General features: G+C 44.0%; 1 protein-coding gene across 5 annotated transcripts; it reads left to right on the forward strand.

Annotated features, from left to right (window-relative positions):
• The first annotated feature begins 1,093 nt into the window (after nt 1-1,093).
• Nucleotides 1,094-21,170, forward strand: tab1 (TGF-beta activated kinase 1/MAP3K7 binding protein 1). 5 transcript variants are annotated; one of them, XM_069689554.1, is made up of 11 exons: nt 1,094-1,167; nt 2,317-2,447; nt 4,295-4,448; nt 7,140-7,235; nt 7,959-8,097; nt 12,664-12,780; nt 14,041-14,152; nt 16,197-16,341; nt 17,205-17,418; nt 18,449-18,602; nt 20,525-21,170. In XM_069689554.1, the coding sequence occupies exons 1-11, from the start codon at nt 1,135-1,137 to the stop codon at nt 20,748-20,750; spliced, it is 1,521 nt and encodes a 506-aa protein (XP_069545655.1). In that variant the 5' UTR covers nt 1,094-1,134; the 3' UTR covers nt 20,751-21,170. The 5 variants fall into 5 exon arrangements, with proteins under 5 accessions (XP_069545655.1, XP_069545656.1, XP_069545657.1 ...); XM_069689555.1 differs by having other exon boundaries at nt 20,528-21,170; XM_069689556.1 differs by having other exon boundaries at nt 7,989-8,097.
• The last annotated feature ends 220 nt before the right edge of the window (nt 21,171-21,390 follow it).

Consider the following 21,390-nt stretch of genomic DNA (forward strand, 5'->3'; position numbering starts at 1 on the left):
TTCCTGAATGAACTGATATATGCCAAAAACAAACATCTGGAGCTCTAATACCAAACAGCAGCAGATTTTTAGTTTATAAAGTCTGAGCATGAGCTTGGGTCAGCCTTTTTGGTCAGCTTTCCACCTTTTAAAGTGGATTGCTGTATAGGAATTGTTCATGCATTTTTAGCAGGCATCCTCTACTTATACCTCAAGTGACGAGACTGAATTATGACATGAATATCTTCCTCTGCAGGCATTTTCCTTTACAATGTGCTCATTCCTAGTTGAGTGCAAGAGAGTGAAGCTGTTCAACTGTGGTTGTGTGTGTGTGTGTGTGTGTGTGTGTGTGTGTGTGTGTGTGTGTGTGTGTGTGTGTGTGTGTGTGTGTGTGTGTGTGTGTGTGTGTGTGTGTGTGTGTGTGTGTGTGTGTGTGTGTGTGACTTTAGATAGTTATGATTCATTTCCTAAATTCTTAGCTCATGATAAGCTTTTAAAACAGACCTTAAAAAACAAATAATCTATATAAGCACATCATCAACAAAACACACTTGCTACCATAAAATAATGTATTATTATTAGACAACCATAAATATTATTATAACTCAAATTAAATGTAAATTTTACTTGATATCAGTCCGATATAAAGGTATGTAGAAAATGATGGCCCAAAGGCTGCAGCCTATAGCCATTATTTGCGTGCAAGCTGCTGTTTGCTGGTAATTGTAGTTTATATTAATCCCACACGGTGGCAATATTGTCAAATAAATCCAGTGTGGCATCAAACCGGAAGTTGAGTTTGTTAAATTAAGTTTAATAAATAATCTAAATTAAGAATTAGACTGTTAACAGCCAATTTAGAAAAAAAAAAAAAAAGTTATATTCACGAGCTCAACAACCTTACACGGATGCTGCCTTCATGCTTATTAGTCTAACACGTAAATCATTGCGAAATGCACTTTCACGTATTGTCTTTTACATCCTCCTTAGTAACTACGAATCATAGCAGCAGTCTTGAAAGGTGTCGTGTTATATTCGTCTTCATATCATTTGACCATCTCCCTAAATCAACTGCAGCGTTTACGTTTACGTCCCGAAGTCTCAGAATTCCGACCTTTCACGACGCGTCCTGAACACAACGGATCTCCATCCAACATGGCGGCGCAGCGGAGGAGTTTGATGCAGAGCGTAAGTGAACAACGCAGCTGTTTATTCCTCTTTACTAAAACTATGTCAGCGCTGCGTTACTTTTGAAGCTGGTCTCGGTCCCGGGTATCTCCCTCCTCCTCCTCCTCCCTCCCGGTGGTCGCTGTGACTTCATCTCCTCGGTGTATTGTTTGATCGGTGTCGCTTTAGTGATGCTAGCGCTAGCTGCTGCGGTCGAGCTGTTCTCCTGTGGTTGTGAAAGTGTTTGTTGACGCTGAGCTCGATTTAACAACTTCAACTATGAGATTAGATTCAGTTTCAGTGAGTCTAAACTGAATCTGATGACTCGATGGAAACCTAAACGTGTTTGGCCAAAGGAGGCCGATGTGTTTCCCGTGTGCGTCGTACTTCGCGTCACAATAAATCATGGTTACACACTTATATCTGTTAAATATAGAAACACATGCACGATACAACAAAGTCAAGACCCATCAAATGCTCCTGAACACGTTTTCAGCTTTATACAGTCATTTTAGGTGCAGCAAAGTCTGCAGATTATGTTGATTCCTTATTAAACAATGACATTTAATCAAATACCTCAATATTCATGCTGTAGGGAAGACTTCACAACATATTTACACAATGGGATGTTTGATGTGAAGTGTATGTTGACTTAATGGGTAAAGGCAAATTATATAATGGCGAGAACAATCTGGTAAGTACATAAAGTGTCATTACTTTACTGTAATGAAGCCGTCGGAAACCAGGGAATGACAACACTTGTGTCATATCACAATAATACAATATCTGAAATCTAAATCAATATCTAGTCTCTCATCATGACCAGATATAACATGGACATATTTCCCAGCTCCAGTGTTTACCTTTTTAAAACTGCTGCTGGTTTCGATCTTTCTACTTATTCACCAGCCGGATTATATTTATGAAGATGAATGATTTATTCCTGTTTTAGACCATTTCAGGAGAGTATTTGTAAACAGAGTTTAATAAATGTATTTATGAATTAATGCTGTCACAGTGTGAGTTAAACAGGAACAATGTAGTGGAAGCTCAAGCGCATTCAACATGACTTCGCGTGCTCACTAACCTGCAACACACAGATCACGACTTCATGCTTTGGTCTTAAGGTTTGTTTGATTTGTCCCTTTCTTTTTTCTTTTACCTCGGCAGCATCAGATTTGGACAGATGACCTGCCTCTGTGTCAGCTGTGTGGGGTTGGCACAGCACCCAACTGTGTGTACGGCTCCGATGGCAAAGGAACTCAGAGCCACCCGAACGAGGACGGACACCTCAGGTTCAGGTAAACAAACCCAAAGAGGGAAGGACAAAAATCTAATCTGGAGTGATGTCTGCCGAGCAAGCGCCGGCGTCAATTCATCCTTTTCTCAGTGCTCACCGACTGGGAATGTGAATGGCATGCAGTAAAAATATACATTACATGCAGCATTATTAGATTAAAAAAAAAAAGTTAAACAATAGGGATTTGCTGCCAATAAAAGAGGGAGGGTCAAAGGGTCGGAGGGTTAAAGGGTCGGAGGGTCAAAGGGTCGGAGGGTTAAAGGGTCGGAGGGTCAAAGGGTCGGAGGGTCAAAGGGTCGGATGGTTAAAGGGTCGGAGGGTCAAAGGGTCGGAGGGTCAAAGGGTCGGAGGGTCAAAGGGTCGGAGGGTCAAAGGGTCGGAGGGTCAAAGGGTCGGATGGTTAAAGGGTCGGAGGGTTAAAGGGTCGGAGGGTCAAAGGGTCGGAGGGTCAAAGGGTCGGATGTTAAAGGGTCGGAGGGTCAAAGGGTCGGATGGTCAAAGGGTCGGAGGGTCAAAGGGTCGGAGGGTCAAAGGGTCAGATGGTTAAAGGGTCGGAGGGTCAAAGGGTCGGAGGGTCAAAGGGTCAGATGGTTAAAGGGTCAGATTGTTAAAGGGTCGGAGGGTTAAAGGGTCGGAGGGTCAAAGGGTCGGATGGTTAAAGGGTCGGAGGGTCAAAGGGTCGGATGGTTAAAGGGTCGGAGGGTCAAAGGGTCGGAGGGTCAAAGGGTCGGAGGGTCAAAGGGTCGGATGGTTAAAGGGTCGGAGGGTCAAAGGGTCAGATGGTTAAAGGGTCAGAGGGTCAAAGGGTCAGATGGTCAAAGGGTCGGAGGGTCAAAGGGTCGGAGGGTCGGATGGTCGGAGATGTGCCCCCCGTGGAAAATCTGAAACATCCAATAGAAGAGCGGCCTCAGGTCCCGCAGTTGACAAAAGTTTAAGGATTTGCATTCACTCTCATTCGGCCAACGCCCTGCACCAGGAAGTAGAAGTAGTCACACAGAAATGTATGAAATATAATTTGGAAAGAGTTTTTATTGATTGCTTACAGGCGCTGACAGACGACCAGTTGCATTTCAACAAGCAAACTATTATTATAATATTTCATTTATGTTTGACATGTTCAAGTAGTGTTTGTTTCTCTCGTGGTTTGGAGGGAGCAGCTCCGTATTAACGAAGCGCCACGTCTCAAACCACCTGCAGCTCATTGCTTTACTGCCACAGACCGTCGTCAAGGGAACGTTCAGCAATCACAAAAACGAGTGGAGCTCAGCTGCTGACGTTGATCAAGTGACATAATTTGGAATAATTTCTCACGAAGGTTGCAGCTTCCCTCTGCTGTGTGCACATCACTGTGTTGCGCTCCACATGCTACAGTAAACTTCTCAGAACCTTTTGTTTGCCCCTCACAGCATTCACAACATTACAGTATTTCACCACCTGAGCAGAATGTGTGGCTACACCCGAGTCATCACAGCAAAAACTGGTTTTCCATTTGGGATCTGAGCGTTTTGCCACAAAAGCAAACAGCAAGCTCATTCCTATCTAAATGCTGTTACGTAAACATGACATCATGGTAGTGATTTATTGCCAACAGGTCCAGCCATGTTACTGCATGAGGTAGCGCCAGTCCCGCTACGCTTCGTTCAGTATCAAACGCTGCAATCACGCAAAGTAGCTCCATTAAATGTACACGTGTATCTCTGCTGTTTGGCATTGTGGAGTTTCAGTTCACACAAAACACACGACAATCCCGAGTGATGGATAAAGGATGTTCTTTGGTCTTAATGTTCATTGTTTACTCCTTAAAGGAAACAAAGGCCTCATGTTTGTTGTCTTCTGTCCACCAATCAGAGGCGAGGACGACTCCTTCCTGTACGGGGTTTTTAACGGGTATGACGGCAGCAGAGTGGCCAGTTTTGCTTCCCAGTGTCTGACGGCTGAACTGCTGCTCGGGCAGCTGAAGTCCAGTCGCACCGACAACGACGTCCGCAAGATCCTCACGCAGGTCGGTGTCTGCGGGCTCGTACGGTTCACGTTTATGCTCTTCACATTCTAGCAGGAAGAACAAATAGACTTTTACTCCGCAGGGTGGGAAAGGATTTTTCTCACACTTTTTCCGTCACTTCTTTTAAGACAAAATTTGTAAAAAAAAAAAAAAAAAAGAGGATAAAATTCAACACACTGTGTCACAATTCTTGGCGCTTGGGTCTTTAAACATACAAACTAACTGCAGAATATTTTAAGATACATTTAAGATGGTTATGTTTTCTGAAGCTTTCAAAAGTTTATTTATCACAGTATTATTATTATGCAGGAGTAAAACAAGTCTTTATTTTCAATTATGATCTAATGAGAAACACTCACAACACTCGTCTGTCATTATTAAGTCAGACTCTACGTACTCGGACGCATAAAGGCAGGTTATGCTAGAAAAGAACACGTTTTCTGCTCGACGTCATTCGACCACTCACAGTTTTGTCGAGTGGTCTCACTCGTATTCGGGGTGAAAAGGCATCACAGGGAGCGATGAGACGTGATGAGTTTAAATCTGGAGCTTCAAGTGCGAATGTTCGGTCTTTCCTTTAACTCTCATCAGGCTCCCGTTCAACTTCTCATTAAATACAAAGTCAGTCATTTTTTCCAGCGGTCATTATAGTTTTATTCTCTAACGTTGCTCCTTCTGATAAGTTTTCTGGTGGCCCATCTGAAAATAAATCCACCATTAATCAGATATTAGGCCTCAAAAAGCAGTATGTTTGGGGGCGTGTGTGTTTGATTGACAGGCCCGTGGTGCAGTCAGTAGTCTGTTATAGGTTGGTGGGCATAGTGTCCTCAGGTTCCCGGTCACATTGAGTTAAGATCACCGCTCGCTCCTCCCCGGCTCGTCAAAATAAGGTCACGTCTGGCTGTTAAACAGCAAAATGGCGACGGACAAACTGCCAAGTTCGAGGCTTCAAACACTGCAGCTCATAAACCGATGGGAGGGTTTCTGCTTGGTTTCACCTCCCGCCGATCCGAACCAACGGCTGCCTGTGTGATCTCGCTCAGTTGCCAGTAGGCATGACTTCACGCGCGAGTGAGCTGAGTGAACCTGTTGTTAGCTCCGCCTCCTTTCTCTGGCAGAACAACTCTAATCTCATCACTAACTTTGAGCCGCAGACACTCGACTCGTTCCCTTCTCACACTGAAAATGTATTATCATCAAGCCACAGGCTCAATCAGCACTATGTTACCTCGTAGTGACATCACACACATTTATTTAAATGAAAATCTTTAAGATGATTATTTCCAAGCATTCAAAGTGTTGCGTTTGCTCGTGCAAATGAAAAGCGACCGAAATACTTTGACGCTGAGGAAAGTGAGGTCAGGGGTCGTTTCCAAATGACCAGCTGATCAGTAAATCCTAAATACCATGTAATTCCCTCCAGTAGTGATGCCATTTACAGATTAAGCTATGAGATAATGGTAAATTGGTAATAAAAAAAAACATAACTAGTATTGATCAACAGAAGGAAGCAGGATCCATTTTCAGAGTGAACAGAAGGGGATACATGCAAATATTAGTTACAGGGTTCTGAAAACCCAAATGCTGCTGCTGAAGTGGATCAGTTGAAATGCTGGTGTAACATCACCGTGTCGCGGCGGTCCGGTTTGATCCGCGTTTGCAGGACATCGTAGCTTTAAAAACAAAACGGAGCCACATGTGCTTCATGCGCAACGGTCCTGTCAAACCACAGCGGATGGAGACGCTGAACTGATGAAGAGGCTGTCGATAGTTGCAGGGCTCACTTCCAACATCCTTTCACGCCGTACACTGACCCTCACCTGGCACCCCGTGCTGAATCCTCATTGGAGCGTCAAATATTTTGTGTCAGTTTTTACCACCTGATCCTGTCCTGCTTCAAGCCGGTTAGAAAATCAGACGTCAACACAACAAACTAAGTCTTTAATGTAAATTAAGCAAAACGGCTCCAACTCTGGCCAAACTTTCTGAGGCAGAAGCAGATCAGGAAAATCGTATTCTAATCCTCTTCTAGATCGACAGGAAATTTGTAAACACAAGTTTGAATTTTCTTCAGTGATGGTATTATAAACATTTACACACATTTATTGATAAAAGACCATCTCCAATGGAAGTTAATAAGTCCATGCGATGTTATTATGTGCTAGAAGGAATATTATAAACGTATTTGTGCAGAAGATGCAGCTTGTGTATTCTAGATGGCCTTTACAGACTTTCTGTTTTGTAAACCTACGTTACTTTATGACTCAGGAATTGTTTTGTAACTTTGTTCTCAGGGTTCTTTAAGTTCAGAATATAAAAAGGAAAAAGTCCCCGCCCGTTTCTGTTGTGAGTTTTCCTTTACTGAGTAGTATGTCCGTGACTCCGTAAACTGCATCTGCATCGCAAATCTTTTAGAAAAGTTCAAATTTTTTAGCCCAACACACAAAACACCTCCAAGAAATCCTGGAGATTGAATACTGTCAAAACTAGCGTTGCATTAGCAAGTTCTCTGCTCATTGGAAAGTCATGAGTTTCAGCTCTTCAATAGTGAACCTCACCGTTCAATGCATTTGTAACCAGATGTGGAGCGTTCCCCAGATGTGGAGCGTTCCCTCGCCATCGATGGCGATGATGTGAGAAGCACATGTTAAGATCTGACTGAGTGATCTGTGATCTGTGATCTTGTTGCAGGCCTTTGATGTGGTTGAGAAGAGCTACTTTAAAACCATAGACGATGCTCTGGCTGAGAAAGCTCACCTGTCCAACTACCTCCTACCACACAACGAGGTACACACACACACACACACACACACACACACACACACACACACACACACACACACACACGCACACACAAACACACACACACGCACACACACACACATTATTGACAGATTAAGCTGAAAATTGAGAAAGAGGGGTTTTGTGTTCGTTTCCGTAGCAACCACAGATTTGGGCATTAGTGTGAGCTAATGTCTCAGCCATTGGAGAATGAGCTTGTTAAGTTCTAATTGGTTTCATCAGATGAGCCGGTCTCAGTTTTCCCTCTGATGCAGCTCTTCTCTCCTTCGTCTCGTGCCAATCTTTGGTTTTATCTCCTATATTTTCTCTGCTTCACGTTCTTTAATATTAACGGCTGGTATTATTGCTGGTCTGGCCATTTTTTTAAGATAACGTGAGTCACCTTTGGTGTTTTAGTTCAAGAAGAACATCTAGTCATAATCTCCTTTCGTCCGTTCTCACAGTTTTCTTGTTTTCTTATGTGTCTCACTATCTCCTGTTCTTCCTCGTCTCTTATCTTCTTTCATCTCACCTCCTTCCTGTTTGCTTCTTTCTTCTTCCTCTACTCCTCCATCTCCTCTTGTTTTGGCTATTTCCTCTTTTTTTACTCACCAATCTGCCTGCTCCTCCTGATTTTTCTTCTTTTCCTTTTCTCTCCTCCTTTTCCTTCCTCCTCCTCCTCCTCCTCCTCTCTATGTTCGTCTCTCTCGTCACCTCCCGGCTGGTTAGAATGTGTCGTTCCACCAACTTTCTCCTCAGAATCAGAAGGTGCAGGAGCGCCTGAAGGAGCTGGAGCAGGAGGTGTCCGGAGGTGCGACGGCCGTGGTGGCACTGATTCTCAACAACAAGCTCTACATCGCCAACGTCGGTACGGACACACTCATATTAAAATCGTCTGAAGTTGTCTTGATACCCAAATTTGGACTTTTATAGTCATATTAGAGATTTGCTATTTAATGTTCAACTGCTGCAGATCCATCCAAAAGCTGTTGATAGCAATATGTGGCAGCAAAAGAGCATCCAGTGGCAGGTAGCCGCTTCACAATCTGCTTTACACCAGCAGATGTCAGGCTTCACACACATTTGACAAAGACCATGTCTGGTCAGCCACACCGTAGAAGCTGGGCCAGCGGGCCAGCATTTTTTCGAACATTTTTGAATGAGATCGAGCCCTTCTTGTATGATAATATTTTGATTATTGTAAACATTAGTTTTTTTTTAACAAACAAAAGCAAAAACAGAAATGTATGGAAAGGTCAACATGATGTGGCATTTTTTGGGCGTTTCATTGACTAAAGGAGAAGACAGTAGTTGTAAAACCACAGTCAGCAAACATGAAGGCAGTGAACATGTACATGCAGTATTACTCCATGCTGCTGTGGGACAGCGTGTTTGACGTGCTGCAGAACTCCCATTTGAAGCCATGAAAACCCACATCTCCCCAGAGAGCACACTGGTGCTATTTTTAGCACCCATGTAATCTAATGCTGAATAGTCAGCATCAGCTTCAGGCAGGGTGACTGGTCCAGTTCAAGCTTTTTTTTGTTTTTTTAATTTTTTATTATCGTATTTGCTCCTTTTATTTTTGCATGAAACACGCTGTGCAATTATAGTTACTGGTCTAAGAAATATTTATTGTACAGGTCGATTTAAGGAGCTACAGAATAGGGTTTTTTTGTATTGTTTGTATTTCAGGGTTTTGCTCAAAGGCACATCAGCCGGGTGGATGCCCACTGACAAACAGTCTACAAACATGCAGAGGTCATCTAACCTCACTGCCAGCCTGCCTTCCTGATATAATTAGCAATTAGCACAGCATTTATGATTATTTCTATTTGTGCTGCACCAGGTGCAATCAAAAGGTTTCCAGGACTGGTCCTGCTGTGCGTGAATGGAGGGCAGCGCAGATATGTGCAAGAGGTTGCGTAGCTTGATTAACGTCAGCACCTTTGTTCCTCACATGTTTGTGACCGGTGGTACGAGCACATTTGTGAGCACAGTCTAATTTTAAACTTGGAAAATCTGCCACTGAGACCTTTAAATGCTTCCGCATATATCAGTGAGCCGGTGTTTTGAGTGGCGTTCACGTTTCCAGAGCGGCAGAGTGCCTGGCAGGGTTGTGTATTGTTGTCCCTGCGACTTCTCTGTCTTCCCAAGGAGGTAGACCATAAATTTGATGTGTGCTCTGCCCAAGTTTCTGGTCCATGGTAGAGATGGGACATGATTTTTGAATATTTAAATAGTCGTTAAATTATATAAAATCGATTATTATATGCAACTATCCTTCTTTGTTTCCGTTTTTTACTGGCGCCTGGATGTAATGCGTCACTCTTGTCAGAAGGTGGCAGCGATGCACCTAAAAGCTGTCTGCCAGCTGCCCTGTTGGTGTCACAGTCGATTAATAATTGAATAGTTCAGAGTAAACTGCGCCTTTTTTCCTCATTCCAAGGTGACGTACCACTGGTCGCCAAAACATGTGTAACTCGGATACTGATGTTGATTAAGTGACATAACATGGAATACTTACTCACTGAGGTTATTGCTTCTCCCTGCTCAGAGCGCAACGCTCTGCTGCACTTTGTTTGAACGCAACAGGAAGTCTCTCAACTTTTTGATCGTACAACTAGACAGGTTCTTTTCGAGCCATTAGTTAGCAACCCAGACCAAAGCTGTAAGCAAACAGTATATATATGATACATTATATGCTATGCCTCTAAAATAAAGAAAAAGGAAACAATAAACACATTGAACCCCCCGTCGGCAAACATGTGCTTTACTTACTGTGCAGAAAGTTTATTTCTACAGAGGAAAGTAATTTGTTCCCACATGTGTTTCCTACAACCTACAGACATGTTGAAATCGTATCGACTCTCCTAAATCAAAACATACATACAATGTCAGTTATTGCTTTGGAGTCTCTGCTGCCAAACCCGCCTCCTACAGAAAACAGCTGCAGGACGAGTAGCCCGGTTCTCGGTGTGTCTATATTTGTGTCTGCACACAGATTCCCACCTGATATCTTAAGAACAGGAGTGTCTGTCAATAATATTTCACTACCTGAACCCGCAGGCCATTTTAGATCCTTAAATTCAAATGAGTCGGTGGGAGACGGATAATCACAGACACACACACACACACACACACACACACACACACACACACACACACTTGTTCAATGGAGCTACAGTCATTTCTGTGAAGGATTTCACTTTAAGAGTCATTAGAGCTCATGCCAAAGATTCCCGCTGTTGCAACGAGCTTTACTTATCTGGGAACTCTGCGTATTCTTATTTCAGCTTGATTTAATCAGTAATAAAGAGAATGAATCTCATTCTAATGATGCACTAATTCAACAGTTTTTGTTGAATCCCTTAAATGTAGTTTTTCTTTTTAGATGTTCCTTTCTTCTTGCCTACATCTTTGATTGCAGGGCAGCCAAAGGAAAAGAGCCCCTCACCCTCGCTCTGGGTTTTATTTTCTTTTGTCCTCAAGGACCCGGTACTAAGGAAGAAAAATGGAGGGTAGTAATTAGTAGTGGGTAGAAAGGAGGACCGTTCTCCCCACCGGCCCTTTGTGTGAGGGTCAAGAGTTCAAAGTTGACAGAACACGGGTCCCAGGGAGCTTTAAACATACGAGTAAGTGTTCTCAATAAAGCACTCCCAGCTGTGCGTTGATGTGAAATATATTTGACAGTTAAGGTTGTACGACCCGTAATTCGAGCTGGGACTGGGGGTGTGTGAGGGGCCGACGCTACATCAACATTAAACATCGGAACTAGTTGGTTACTCTTTACATATAAGTAACGTAGCAACTTTATTTATGCACATACGTAAGTGAGACCAGGCTAACCAGACGGGTCCGTGTGGTTTCGGACTAACACGTCAGTTTTAAACACGACAGCGTCCCGTCACTGCCTGAATGACACACAGGTCGACACGGGATCCTAGTGGATTGGACGGCCGTGTCTCCAGAACACACAACTCCAGGCGTGTTCAGGACATATAGGATTTGGTTGGAGGTGTTCCCGAACTGCATGGCGCTTCTGCACGGTGGCCCAAAAGTATTGATATAAAAGTGAATTATTCATTGATCAGTCAATAATCCATGTATAGCTTTTTAATGGGACCACAGCATCTTACCTGATTAATTGTCTTTTAAGCTTTAGACCTTCAGTGCATTTCTCTCCCTGCATCACAAATGTGTGCAAGAATTAGAAGGCTGAATCTCATGAATGTGAATAGGTGTATTTTTGAACTTTAAAATTTGTGTCATGCTTTGCGTGCTGAACCTTTTACATCATGACGTTCCCTAATGTTAAATCTAAAATGTAATTTATACCAGGAGGAAATCTCATAGAAGATGCACTTGTATAACATTTTGCAATTCGGTTTAACGGTCCTGAAGTAAATGCTCCTGTAACTGGTTGAGGCTGTGCTACTGGTGGTATTTAGGTGTTTCTAATATTCTCATCCTTCTTGTGTCTAAATAGGAAAGCCAAAACAATGAAATCAATCTTTCAATATAATCCAGCCAAATAAACGCCACAACTAAACTGTGTAGTTGAATGTTGTAGCCTGTTTAACGTCTCTTTTTCACAGCAGACATTTCGATTTTTATCATAGCAGAAAAATCACAGGTGTAAGAAATACTACTAATGTTCTCTATAAATGTTGAAGGTGTGGCCTGTGAGCAGGCATGCGCAATACTTGAACCCTGGATAACCATTAATATTATGAATTAGACCATGAGTGATGAGGATATCTGCATTGAAAAAGGCCTGTTTATAAATGGCTTTTGAAAGAAGGAGCCCTTGTTAATGTTATTAGGTCCATCTGTGTCTGTTCTACTATGACAGGTAAAAACATCTTGGATGAAGAAGGTCTATATGCGTCACATCTGCTGCCTTTAAAAATAACTCGCAGTTACAACATGAGGGGTCATGTGCACAGTACGCTCGGTGCCCAAGGGGTTAAGTTGGAAGACAATAGTTGCTTAGCAACAGCACCATGGACGGCGTCTCGGAGCCACAGAGGCTAAACATTTCGAGCGAGTTAGCAGGTTGGTAAAGTAATGCAGGAAATTCAAAGGCATAATGTCAGAGGGAGAAGACGAGGCCGCCAGGAGCATTAACATTTTTCTCAGACGTATTACGGGAAAAAAAGCCTATTTGACTAAAATTACAATGTATTAACTTATCATCTCACTGCAGACGTCAGCAAATACTTCCCCACTCGTGAACTCTGAGCTTTCAGAAAGTTCCGAGGTTGTGGACACCACAAGAGAGGCGTTCATACGGACCCCTCTCCTAAACAATGTAAACACGAGCTCATTCAATGGCAACCAGAGATGTGACTGGTCCAGACACAGTCGACCTCATGTTGGTGTTAATTCACACGTATACGTCTGATTATGTCTAATATGCGTGCGCTTCCAGGTACCAACCGAGTCCTGCTGTGCAAGTCCAGCAGCGACGGCCAGAACCAGGTTCTTCAGATTGGTCGACCACACAGTACCGACAACGAGGATGAGCTGCAGAGGCTGGCTGCTCTGGGTGAGACACGCCGATACTGTATGTACACAGCTACTCGCAAACGTGATGGAGATGGAGAGTAGATACAAATGATGCGTCCAAACTCAGTCCCTCATTCACTGATCACTATGTTGTAATATAATAGTTGACTTTTTTTTGTTTTTGCGTGGGGTCGCACAAAGGTCATTTCCGCGTGTGTAAATCGCGATAGATTTCATCGTGCGATTGTTGTTAGAAAGTTGTTTGGATGCCGAGGTGTCTTCGGTGGAGAATTTTTGAGGAAACTCTAAAGAGCATAAACTTCACACTCCGCATTCAGATGTGCAAATCAAAAAGAAGAAGGGTCAATTTCAACTCCAACTGCTTTCCAGCACAGACCATGACCAGCTTGGTGTTTATGGAAGGTTCGTTTTGTGAACTATTGACTATTTGTTTGGCTTTATTTATTTAACTGATCACGATCAAAACAAAAAAAATGTAAGTGCTCAATTTGGGGAAAATGAAACAAAAACTGGTATCCTGAAGTGTAAAGCCTTTTTTGTTTTTATATTTACCCGATTTCCAGTGGGAGTCAAACATACTGGTGCTAACTAGAAAAACAAGAACAGCTCTTTTTTTGTAGGTTCTTCCTATTTGGTTCTGACAGATGAAGGAACAGAAATGTATCTTTGCCACATTGGTATTGAGATGCTTTAGATTAGCACGGTAGCAGACGCTCCTTACCTTCCACTTCAAGCAGGATATCCAGCCCGACACAGACGCAATCATTAGTGCAGACTAAGAGCCACAGAGACGTACTTAGAGTCATCCATCCATGATGGACAGCCAAGCTAATGGTCCCGTAATGAGGGTCGTAACAGAAAATACATAGAATGCGATTAGCTTTGCAGAAGAGGTGCAGCCTGTCACCTGTAAAGGATATAATGGGGAATTAGCTGCGTTGTTTCTCAGCATTTCACACCATTAGAGGAGACAAAGGTCTCCAGCTCCAGCTCCAGTTGGGACTCCCATAATTATTCTGTTATTCGGGTCCTCATCTGAATGATTTAAAAGAAATGACAGTCATTCCATTAACCCAGGCCAAGGTGACCTCTCCCCTCATATCTCCAAACACACCTCAAACATCCAGCTCCTCCTCCCTCACCCCCACCTCCTGCTTCTACTTATTACCCTTGTTTTATTGCTTTATCCTCCCCGTCTCCGTACACATGCTCTTGCTCAGCCTTCTGCTCCCCTTCAACTCATTTCCTCTGTGTCTCCAAACTGCCCGCCCTCCTCCAGGTGTGGATTCAGCTCGTGTAAGACAAGCAGGACAGATCGCGGGACAGAGCAGCACCAGGAGGCTCGGAGACTACCGGGTCAAATTTAACTACAATGAAATCGACTTGCTCAGGTGAAGCCACGATTCACAGTGTTGTTCATGGACTACCTTGGCAGCACCACCTCCCACACTCATCTTATTTGGTTGTTTGGTTGGTTCCTTGTTCCTCCTTCTTCTTGTATTACATTGATGTTTTGTCCATCTATCAAATGCAAAAACACCCCAAATGACTATGTTGAAATCTTGAATCAGTTTATTCAAGCCTATTCTGCGTATTGGTTGTTAACATAGTCAGCTGAAACAAATGCATTTATCTTCCTCTAAATGCCATCAGAACTTTTCTTGGCTGTAACCGAGAGCCAGTTAGCTCCGTTTAGCATAGAGGCAGGACGTGGGGGGAAGTTAAAGTTAAAAAAAAAAAAAAATCTGCTGAACAGCACCATTAAAACTCACTAATGAACACGTGAACACATTTTCTTTTCTCTTAAAGGAGTAGTGTCCAGGATTTAGTGGCATATAACAGTTTGATTTGGTTGCTGATTTCAATAAACCGAACACTCCTCTGATCCCTGATAAGCGTGGAAGAGAAGCTATGACTGTGAAAGTTGCGGAAACACAAAAACCCTTCTCCAAAGACTGGTTGGTTTGTCTCCTCCAGGCTACTGCAGAAACATGGCAGTGCAACATGGTGGACTCTCTTTTAAGTCTTTAAGTAGAGCCTGACTGATCCTGGGTTTTTGGGGCCAATTCTGGTACTAGGGAGTAAAAAACATCTGATATTGATGAAATCTGTCGATAATTCTTTATACATGGAATATACAGTATATTTAAACACACATCTGCTGCTAAAATGTGGTTATCAAACCGTTTTGACACTTTTGAGGCAGGATATTTTACAGTTTATTCTCCACACTGACATCAGTGCACTGAAGCAGTCAACTTTACTGGGAATGTAATCATTATAAGTAACTACTTGAACAGTTCAAATTTATCCCACAGATCTTTTTCTGAATTATGTTCTGTAAAAAAGAACGATATCGGGGATCTGACTGGAAACCTGGAAATACTACGTCCTGCCCACCGATAGCAGAAACCTGACTGCACCACAGGCATGTCAATCAAACATACACGCCCCCCAAAACATGGCTTTTTGAGGCTTATTTGAAAATTAATGACAGGATTCATTTCAGTTGGACGGCCAGAACAATAATCTAAAGAGTGAATTTAGCAAATGACATACAGAAAAGCTTTATTGACTGAGCATTGTATGAGAGAAGTTGAATGGGAGTTTATGGAGCCGGAGGATTTTTGGAGCCGACCTCTGGTGGCACCCGACGGTATTACAGCTTAAGGCACTTCTGCATTGGCCTCATTTTGCAGAACTGGAATGTCCATTTTTATATACCGTCTCTGGTTGTTTCTTGGAACTACTCAGTCACTTCCTCCGCCGGTTGCCAAGCAGTGATGACAAACTTAACATGTCCATTGGTAAAATTTAGAGGTGTTGGCATGGAGACTAGCTGTCCCCCCTGAAGAGTGCTATCAGTCTTTCAAAGCAAATTGGGAAAGCTACCAAAACATTTTAGTTACAGGTATTTTTGAATATGTATCAGTGTGTGTGGACAGAGATGGCTCTGTGTCCATATCATTGTCTGTATTTTCCAGCCTTTTTCTTTTACCACAGCTGAGCCTCTCTAGATTCTCCTACCCCCCCCCTCCCCCCCCCCGCTCATTTCCTGTTCATGTCTGCTGTTGAGGCGAAACAAATCAGGCGACGACGACACCTACGAGTCAATGGTGATTCTCAGTTCGACACACAATGGAATCTTTGTAGTTTTCCCCCTTTGTAGCATCAAAGACGGTGCAGAAAATTTCATGTGGGTGAAGTATATATATAGGATGTAGGTCAGGTGCTCTTATGTCTCTTTTTCATCTCAAGTATCCCCTCGTACTCCTTCCATGTTGTCTTCCAGTCTCGACTCGTCTTTGCTTTCATCTAAATGTCTCAGTTTTGTGTCTCTTGCAGTCCCTGTCCCTGGCTGTATTGATCTCTGGCCCTCTGATATGAATGTAACTACTAATATATGCGTCTCCTCCCGTCCTCCTCCACCATCAGTGCGGCCAAGACGAGGCCAGTCGTCGCGGAGCCCGAGATTCATGGCAGCCAGACTGTGGATGGTGTGACAGGCTTCCTGTTGCTGATGTCAGAGGGTTTAATAAATGCCCTTGAATCCGCCCACGGCCCCGAACAAGCCAATCAGGTAACGGATACATTCTGATGGCCTCTTTCCACTTTCTCTCCTTTTGTTCTCCTGCTGTTTGATCCCTGCATGACGTGTTCATCTTCCTTTTTTCCGACCACCCACACTGCATTTCATGTCCACTCTCCACTTCCCTCTTCTGTCCTTTCATTGACGTCCTTTTTCTGTCAGTTTTTAGTTTTTCTGTTTCGATCCCATGCCCATTGTTGTCCGTGTCCTGTTTCCGTGGCTGCTTCTGTCTGAGTGTCCAATCAGGACTGAGAGAATAACATGAACGCAACACTTCAGTCCTGTGACGCCTGCTGCGTGGTTCAGCTCATTATCATCATCACACATGCATATGGTGTGTAATATAAACTATAAGCAATGATCATTGTTTCGTTGTCTTCATTGATTGTCCTTCATACAGTTAACGAGTTTATGGAGGAAAAATAAATTCCGTTGTCTTTAACAGTATGGATCCAGTAACCGGAGAATGCGGTCGTGCTCCGTTATTCCATTTTGCCGTGTGTTTGAGGTCAGAGCTCAGTCAGGAGCAATGCCTCTGATTGGTGGACAGACAACCCAAAGGATCATGGGATTGCTTATTAACTGCTAATTAGAGCCTGACCGAAATATAAGGCTGCCGATTTTATCTTCCGATATTGTCCTATCGCAGAACTATCAGTGTTGGTGTTGGCCGATGTGCAATTTTTTTTTTTTTTTTTTTTTTTTTTTTACAGAACACAATGGAGAAAAATATACTTTGGGTGAATTAGACGTTGTTCTACTTGTGTTTTTTTGATTATTCCTAATAAGTATTTTGTTGAGTTTTTATTTCTCACCCCCCCGCCCGTCCCCGTCTCCTCTGCGGTTCATTGTAGGAAATCGTTGCCATGGTAGCCGCAGAGCTGGCCCTGCAGACCAGTCTGGAGGCAGTGGCTCAGTCGGTGGTGGAGCGGGTGAAGCGGCTTCACCACGACGTCTTCGTGTCCGGCCGTCAGAGGGCGACCTACTGTTCCCGGCACGAGGACATGACCCTGCTCATCCGCACACTCAATTACCCGATGGCCGACGCAGCGCTCACGCCCACGCAGGGTAGGAGAACGGCATTCTGGGGTTGATTCACATTTCATGGAACGCCCGTCTAGGGAACAGACCTCTGCACCGGCTACACCAACACAATGTTCCTCATTTAGAAGTTGCATAACTTAGTCAGATTGGAAATGCGTTATTCACACAGAACCACGAGAAGGTTGTAACCGGTGGTTTGCCGACCTTTTTGACTTGTGACCCTTGGAAACAAAACCAACTCATAAGCCTTGATCAACGGTTACATACTTAATGTTCTTGGAACGGACAACAACAACAACAAAAAACAATTGTTCTTTCCTCAGATTTTTGATCAGGCCTGTAAACCAGCAAAGTCCTCAAAAATGTCAAATTTGTCATTTTACCAGCTTTGTAGTTTTGAATCAGGACCGCCAGCTCATTCAGAATACGGCGTGGTGTTGTTCTTTTTTGCGTGTCAGATACATGTTTGACGTTTGGATAAGTACGTTTTGGGTTGCAGCTGTCACGATACCGATTTTTAATGTCTGACTGAGATCTGGTACAGAAAATCTTGATCAGGGCATCCTGCATTTTGACTGTTTGAAATTGGAACCATACAGAAATGATCGAATAATATTAAAATAACATCATGTTGGACTTGGCTTGTGCGACTGAATACTTTGTCTGTTTTTCAGACATGGATTAAAACTAGTAATGAACCGAAAATGTATGCAGCGGAGAGCTTCACGTTAGAGCGAACCTTTAGAAAAAGAAATCAACGATTCTGAGAGTCGTAGCCAAGAATACCAAATAGAGCCAAAATATCAAGGCACATGTAGAAAATACTCATCTCAGTCTGGCTTCTTCACATGGCCATTTTATGCCGAGCTTGCACACGAGTCCCAGTCTTTTCGTTTGTCTTTCATTAAAAACAAAAATAAAAGTTGAATGAATGGTGAACGCTTACATTTTCGTTTCAACCCATTGGAACAGCAGCCTTTAACAGTATGCTTTATTAAACTAGTACGTTCTTTTCAACCATCACTTTAATCCCCCCCCCCCGCACTTCTTTCAGGTGGTCGTATCTACCCCGTGTCGGTGCCCTACTCCACCAGCCAGAGCACCAGTAAAACCAGCGTCACCCTCTCGCTGGTCATGCCTTCACAAGGCACCCTCACCAACGGCACCAACACCGCCTCCACCCTGGAGGAAGGCACCCCGACACCAGGGTGAGCTTGACTCGTCTCCTGCCTGCTCTGCATCTTTGAATTAACTTTTGAGTTTTGCTTTTTGACCCTCAGCTGTTGTGTTTGCGGTGTAAACTTGACTTCCCCTCCCTCGCTGCTGTGCTGCAGCGTGGGTGCTCTGGGTGAGCTTTCTTCTGGCTCCGCGCTACCCTCCCTACCGTTAGGGTTATTTTGGGTGTATTTTAAATAAGCAAGATGTTCGACTTCCACGTCTCTCCCTTGCTATATTTATTTTAGGTTAGCTTGATTTTCACTCCCCTGTGTCCCTCCACTGCTATGCTTATTTATAAGCATAGTTTTCACTTCCCCATAGTTCTGCTGCCGTGCCACGGTCCTTTTCACGTACTTTAAAAGAAAAACTTAGCGGAACTTATTGAATACTGAACTTCCCCCTACATACAAGCTGTGTCGGTTTATAGATGTGAATAAATCAGCAGAGTCCCCTTGAGTCAATTTGACTGATTTCTGACAGCGTTGTGCCGAAATCATAACTATTTCACAAATTGCTGCTTAACTGCTCAAGTGTTAAATCAGTTCGGATTCAAGTATTTAAAGCATAAACTGTATAAAGAAAAGCACTTAGTCTCCAGGTCTGAAAAGTATAGCCAGTGCATCAGAGTGCAGTACCACTGGGGGCCACGGGGGGCTGGCTCCAAAGACGCCCATTCAGAGAGCGTCAACTCGTCTCTTGCAACACGAAGCCAACATGTCTGGTGTGAGTGACGTGTCTGGTGTGAGTGACGTGTCTGGTGCGAGTGACATGTCAGGAGGGCAGTCAGGTCGTCCTCAGGTTTTCAGTCGTGTTCACCACCCCGGCTCGTCCAAATGGCCACTTCTGGCTCAAAATCCCCCCCCCCCAAAAAAAAATCTAAGATCGCGACAACCAAAATGCCAGACTCAAGCCTTCAAAGCAGCCGTTCACTAACCCGTGGACGGGTCACCGTCGGGTTTAAAAGCTTATCAGACTCCATAACTGGATAGTTTTTTATCGGTTTTAGTCGTAACAGTCCTGAAGAAAGGCGTTGGATGTCACACAGTAATCTATCAGGAACTTGAACTATCATTTTAGTGATTGGTCAGCAAAACAGCTTGCCAGATACACTGTACGTTGTGTTGCAGAAAAAAAGTAGCGGGTTCAGTGTTGCTGCTTCTTCCCACTCGATGGACCTTTGCCCCAAATAACACAGGAACGCAGCCTTGTCCCTCATAAACCACAGCGGCACACTCCGTAAGGTTTCGTCCTCCGTGTGTCTGTTTGAGCTCTTCAAAGTGAGAGTAGGTAGAAGTTAAGTATTATATAATATTATATATTAATTTATCAGAAAGAGTGAATGATTGACAGGTTGAAATGTAACCGGCTTCAAACAACTTCCGGTATGATGTTACAGAATCAGAACAGGAAGCTGCCCATTTTAACGTGCATGTGCATTTTCTTTCCTACTTCATGAGTTCCACTCTGTTCCCGTCCGTCTCTCACTGTCTGACTCACGTCTATATTTCTCTTCCTCGTGGAATCTCCGTCCCGCTCCTCCACTCTGTCCTCGCCTCTCCTTGCTCCACTCCCGTAGCACGTTTCAGCCCACCACCTGCCAAGCCTCCGTCGACATCCTGCAGCCCATAATTGAACTCCCCCTTTCCCCTCTTCTCTCCCTCTCCCCTCTTCTCTCCCTCTCCCCTCTTCCCCCTCTCCCCATCTCCACCTCCCTCTTTTCTCTCTCCACCACCCCTCCTCCTCCCCGTCCTTTGCCTCTGTCCACCTCCCTCCTTTGTCTCTCCACCCGCGACGTGGAACCCCTCCCTTACGCTTCCTCCTCCTCCTCCTCCTCTATCCCGACCCTTATACCCGTCTCCTCCTCCTCCTGCTCCCCTTCCTCCACCTTCCCCGACCACCCACCTTTCTCCAGCAGTCAGAGCCCCACAGCCACCCTGCAGTCCACCAACACCCAGACACAGAGCTCCAGCTCCAGCTCGGGGGACGGAAGCCTGTTCCGCCAGAGAGGAAGCCAGGCGGCGCAGCCTGATGAGACGGGCCGCGTCCCGCCCTACGTAGACTTCAGTCAGTTTTACCGGCTGTGGGGGAGCGACCACAGCGACGGCCACAGCACCCAGGGGGGCCTCGGACCCCAGTGAGGGGGGGGGGTGCAGTCGGACGGAGACGGACTGAATTTTCTGGTAGCAGGGAGGCCCATGGGGGTTGTGAGGTGGCAAGAGATTTTATGACTGATGAAATGCTATTGATGTATCATAACTAAAACTAAGTGGCCTGAAGGTGCATGGGGACGCAGGGAGGAAGGACTCAACCTCTTGCTATGAAATGGTGAGAAAATGATGTCACTACACATCCCACATTGATGTTTGCATAATAGACAAAAGGTCATGAGGGAATACTTGTAATCCAGATTGTAGAAATTATTGCAATGTAAAAACAGGACCTGCGAGTTTGTGGAGTTAAGAATGATTACATACTGTAAGGCCTTAAAATGGAATGAATGAATGCGCTTGAAAGTACTTTTTTATTTGTAATGAAAATACATACCCAGGTTAATCAGACGCTTCTCTGAGCTTCTCTTCATACAAGTGGTTCTCATCGCATTTGATAACTGCAACTACACCCAATTCATTTCACTCTGATGTCCTGACTTCCATCAAGGAACTGAAAATGTTCGTCCTGAAGATTGTTTGGTAGTTATGACCACACCTGTGGTGACGGACGGGTACATTAGATGCATTTTCATTGTCAACAAACCCCGGAGATTAATTTGAAATTAGT

Source organism: Brachyistius frenatus, unplaced genomic scaffold (assembly GCF_029030835.1).
Source record: "Brachyistius frenatus isolate BFR_SWC_R1_liver_20210118 unplaced genomic scaffold, ASM2903083v1 Contig_7, whole genome shotgun sequence".
NCBI classification, from domain to species: Eukaryota; Metazoa; Chordata; class Actinopteri; family Embiotocidae; genus Brachyistius; species Brachyistius frenatus.

What these genes read in the sequence shown, in the direction of transcription:
- tab1 (XM_069689554.1), top strand. Translation starts at nt 1,135, where the DNA reads ATGGCGGCGCAGCGGAGGAGTTTGATGCAGAGC. An exon ending in GACGGACACCTCAGGTTCAG is followed by an intron (nt 2,448 to 4,294) that starts GTAAACAAACCC and finishes TCCACCAATCAG; the next exon opens with AGGCGAGGACGACTCCTTCC. An exon ending in GCTCTACATCGCCAACGTCG is followed by an intron (nt 8,098 to 12,663) that starts GTACGGACACAC and finishes GTGCGCTTCCAG; the next exon opens with GTACCAACCGAGTCCTGCTG.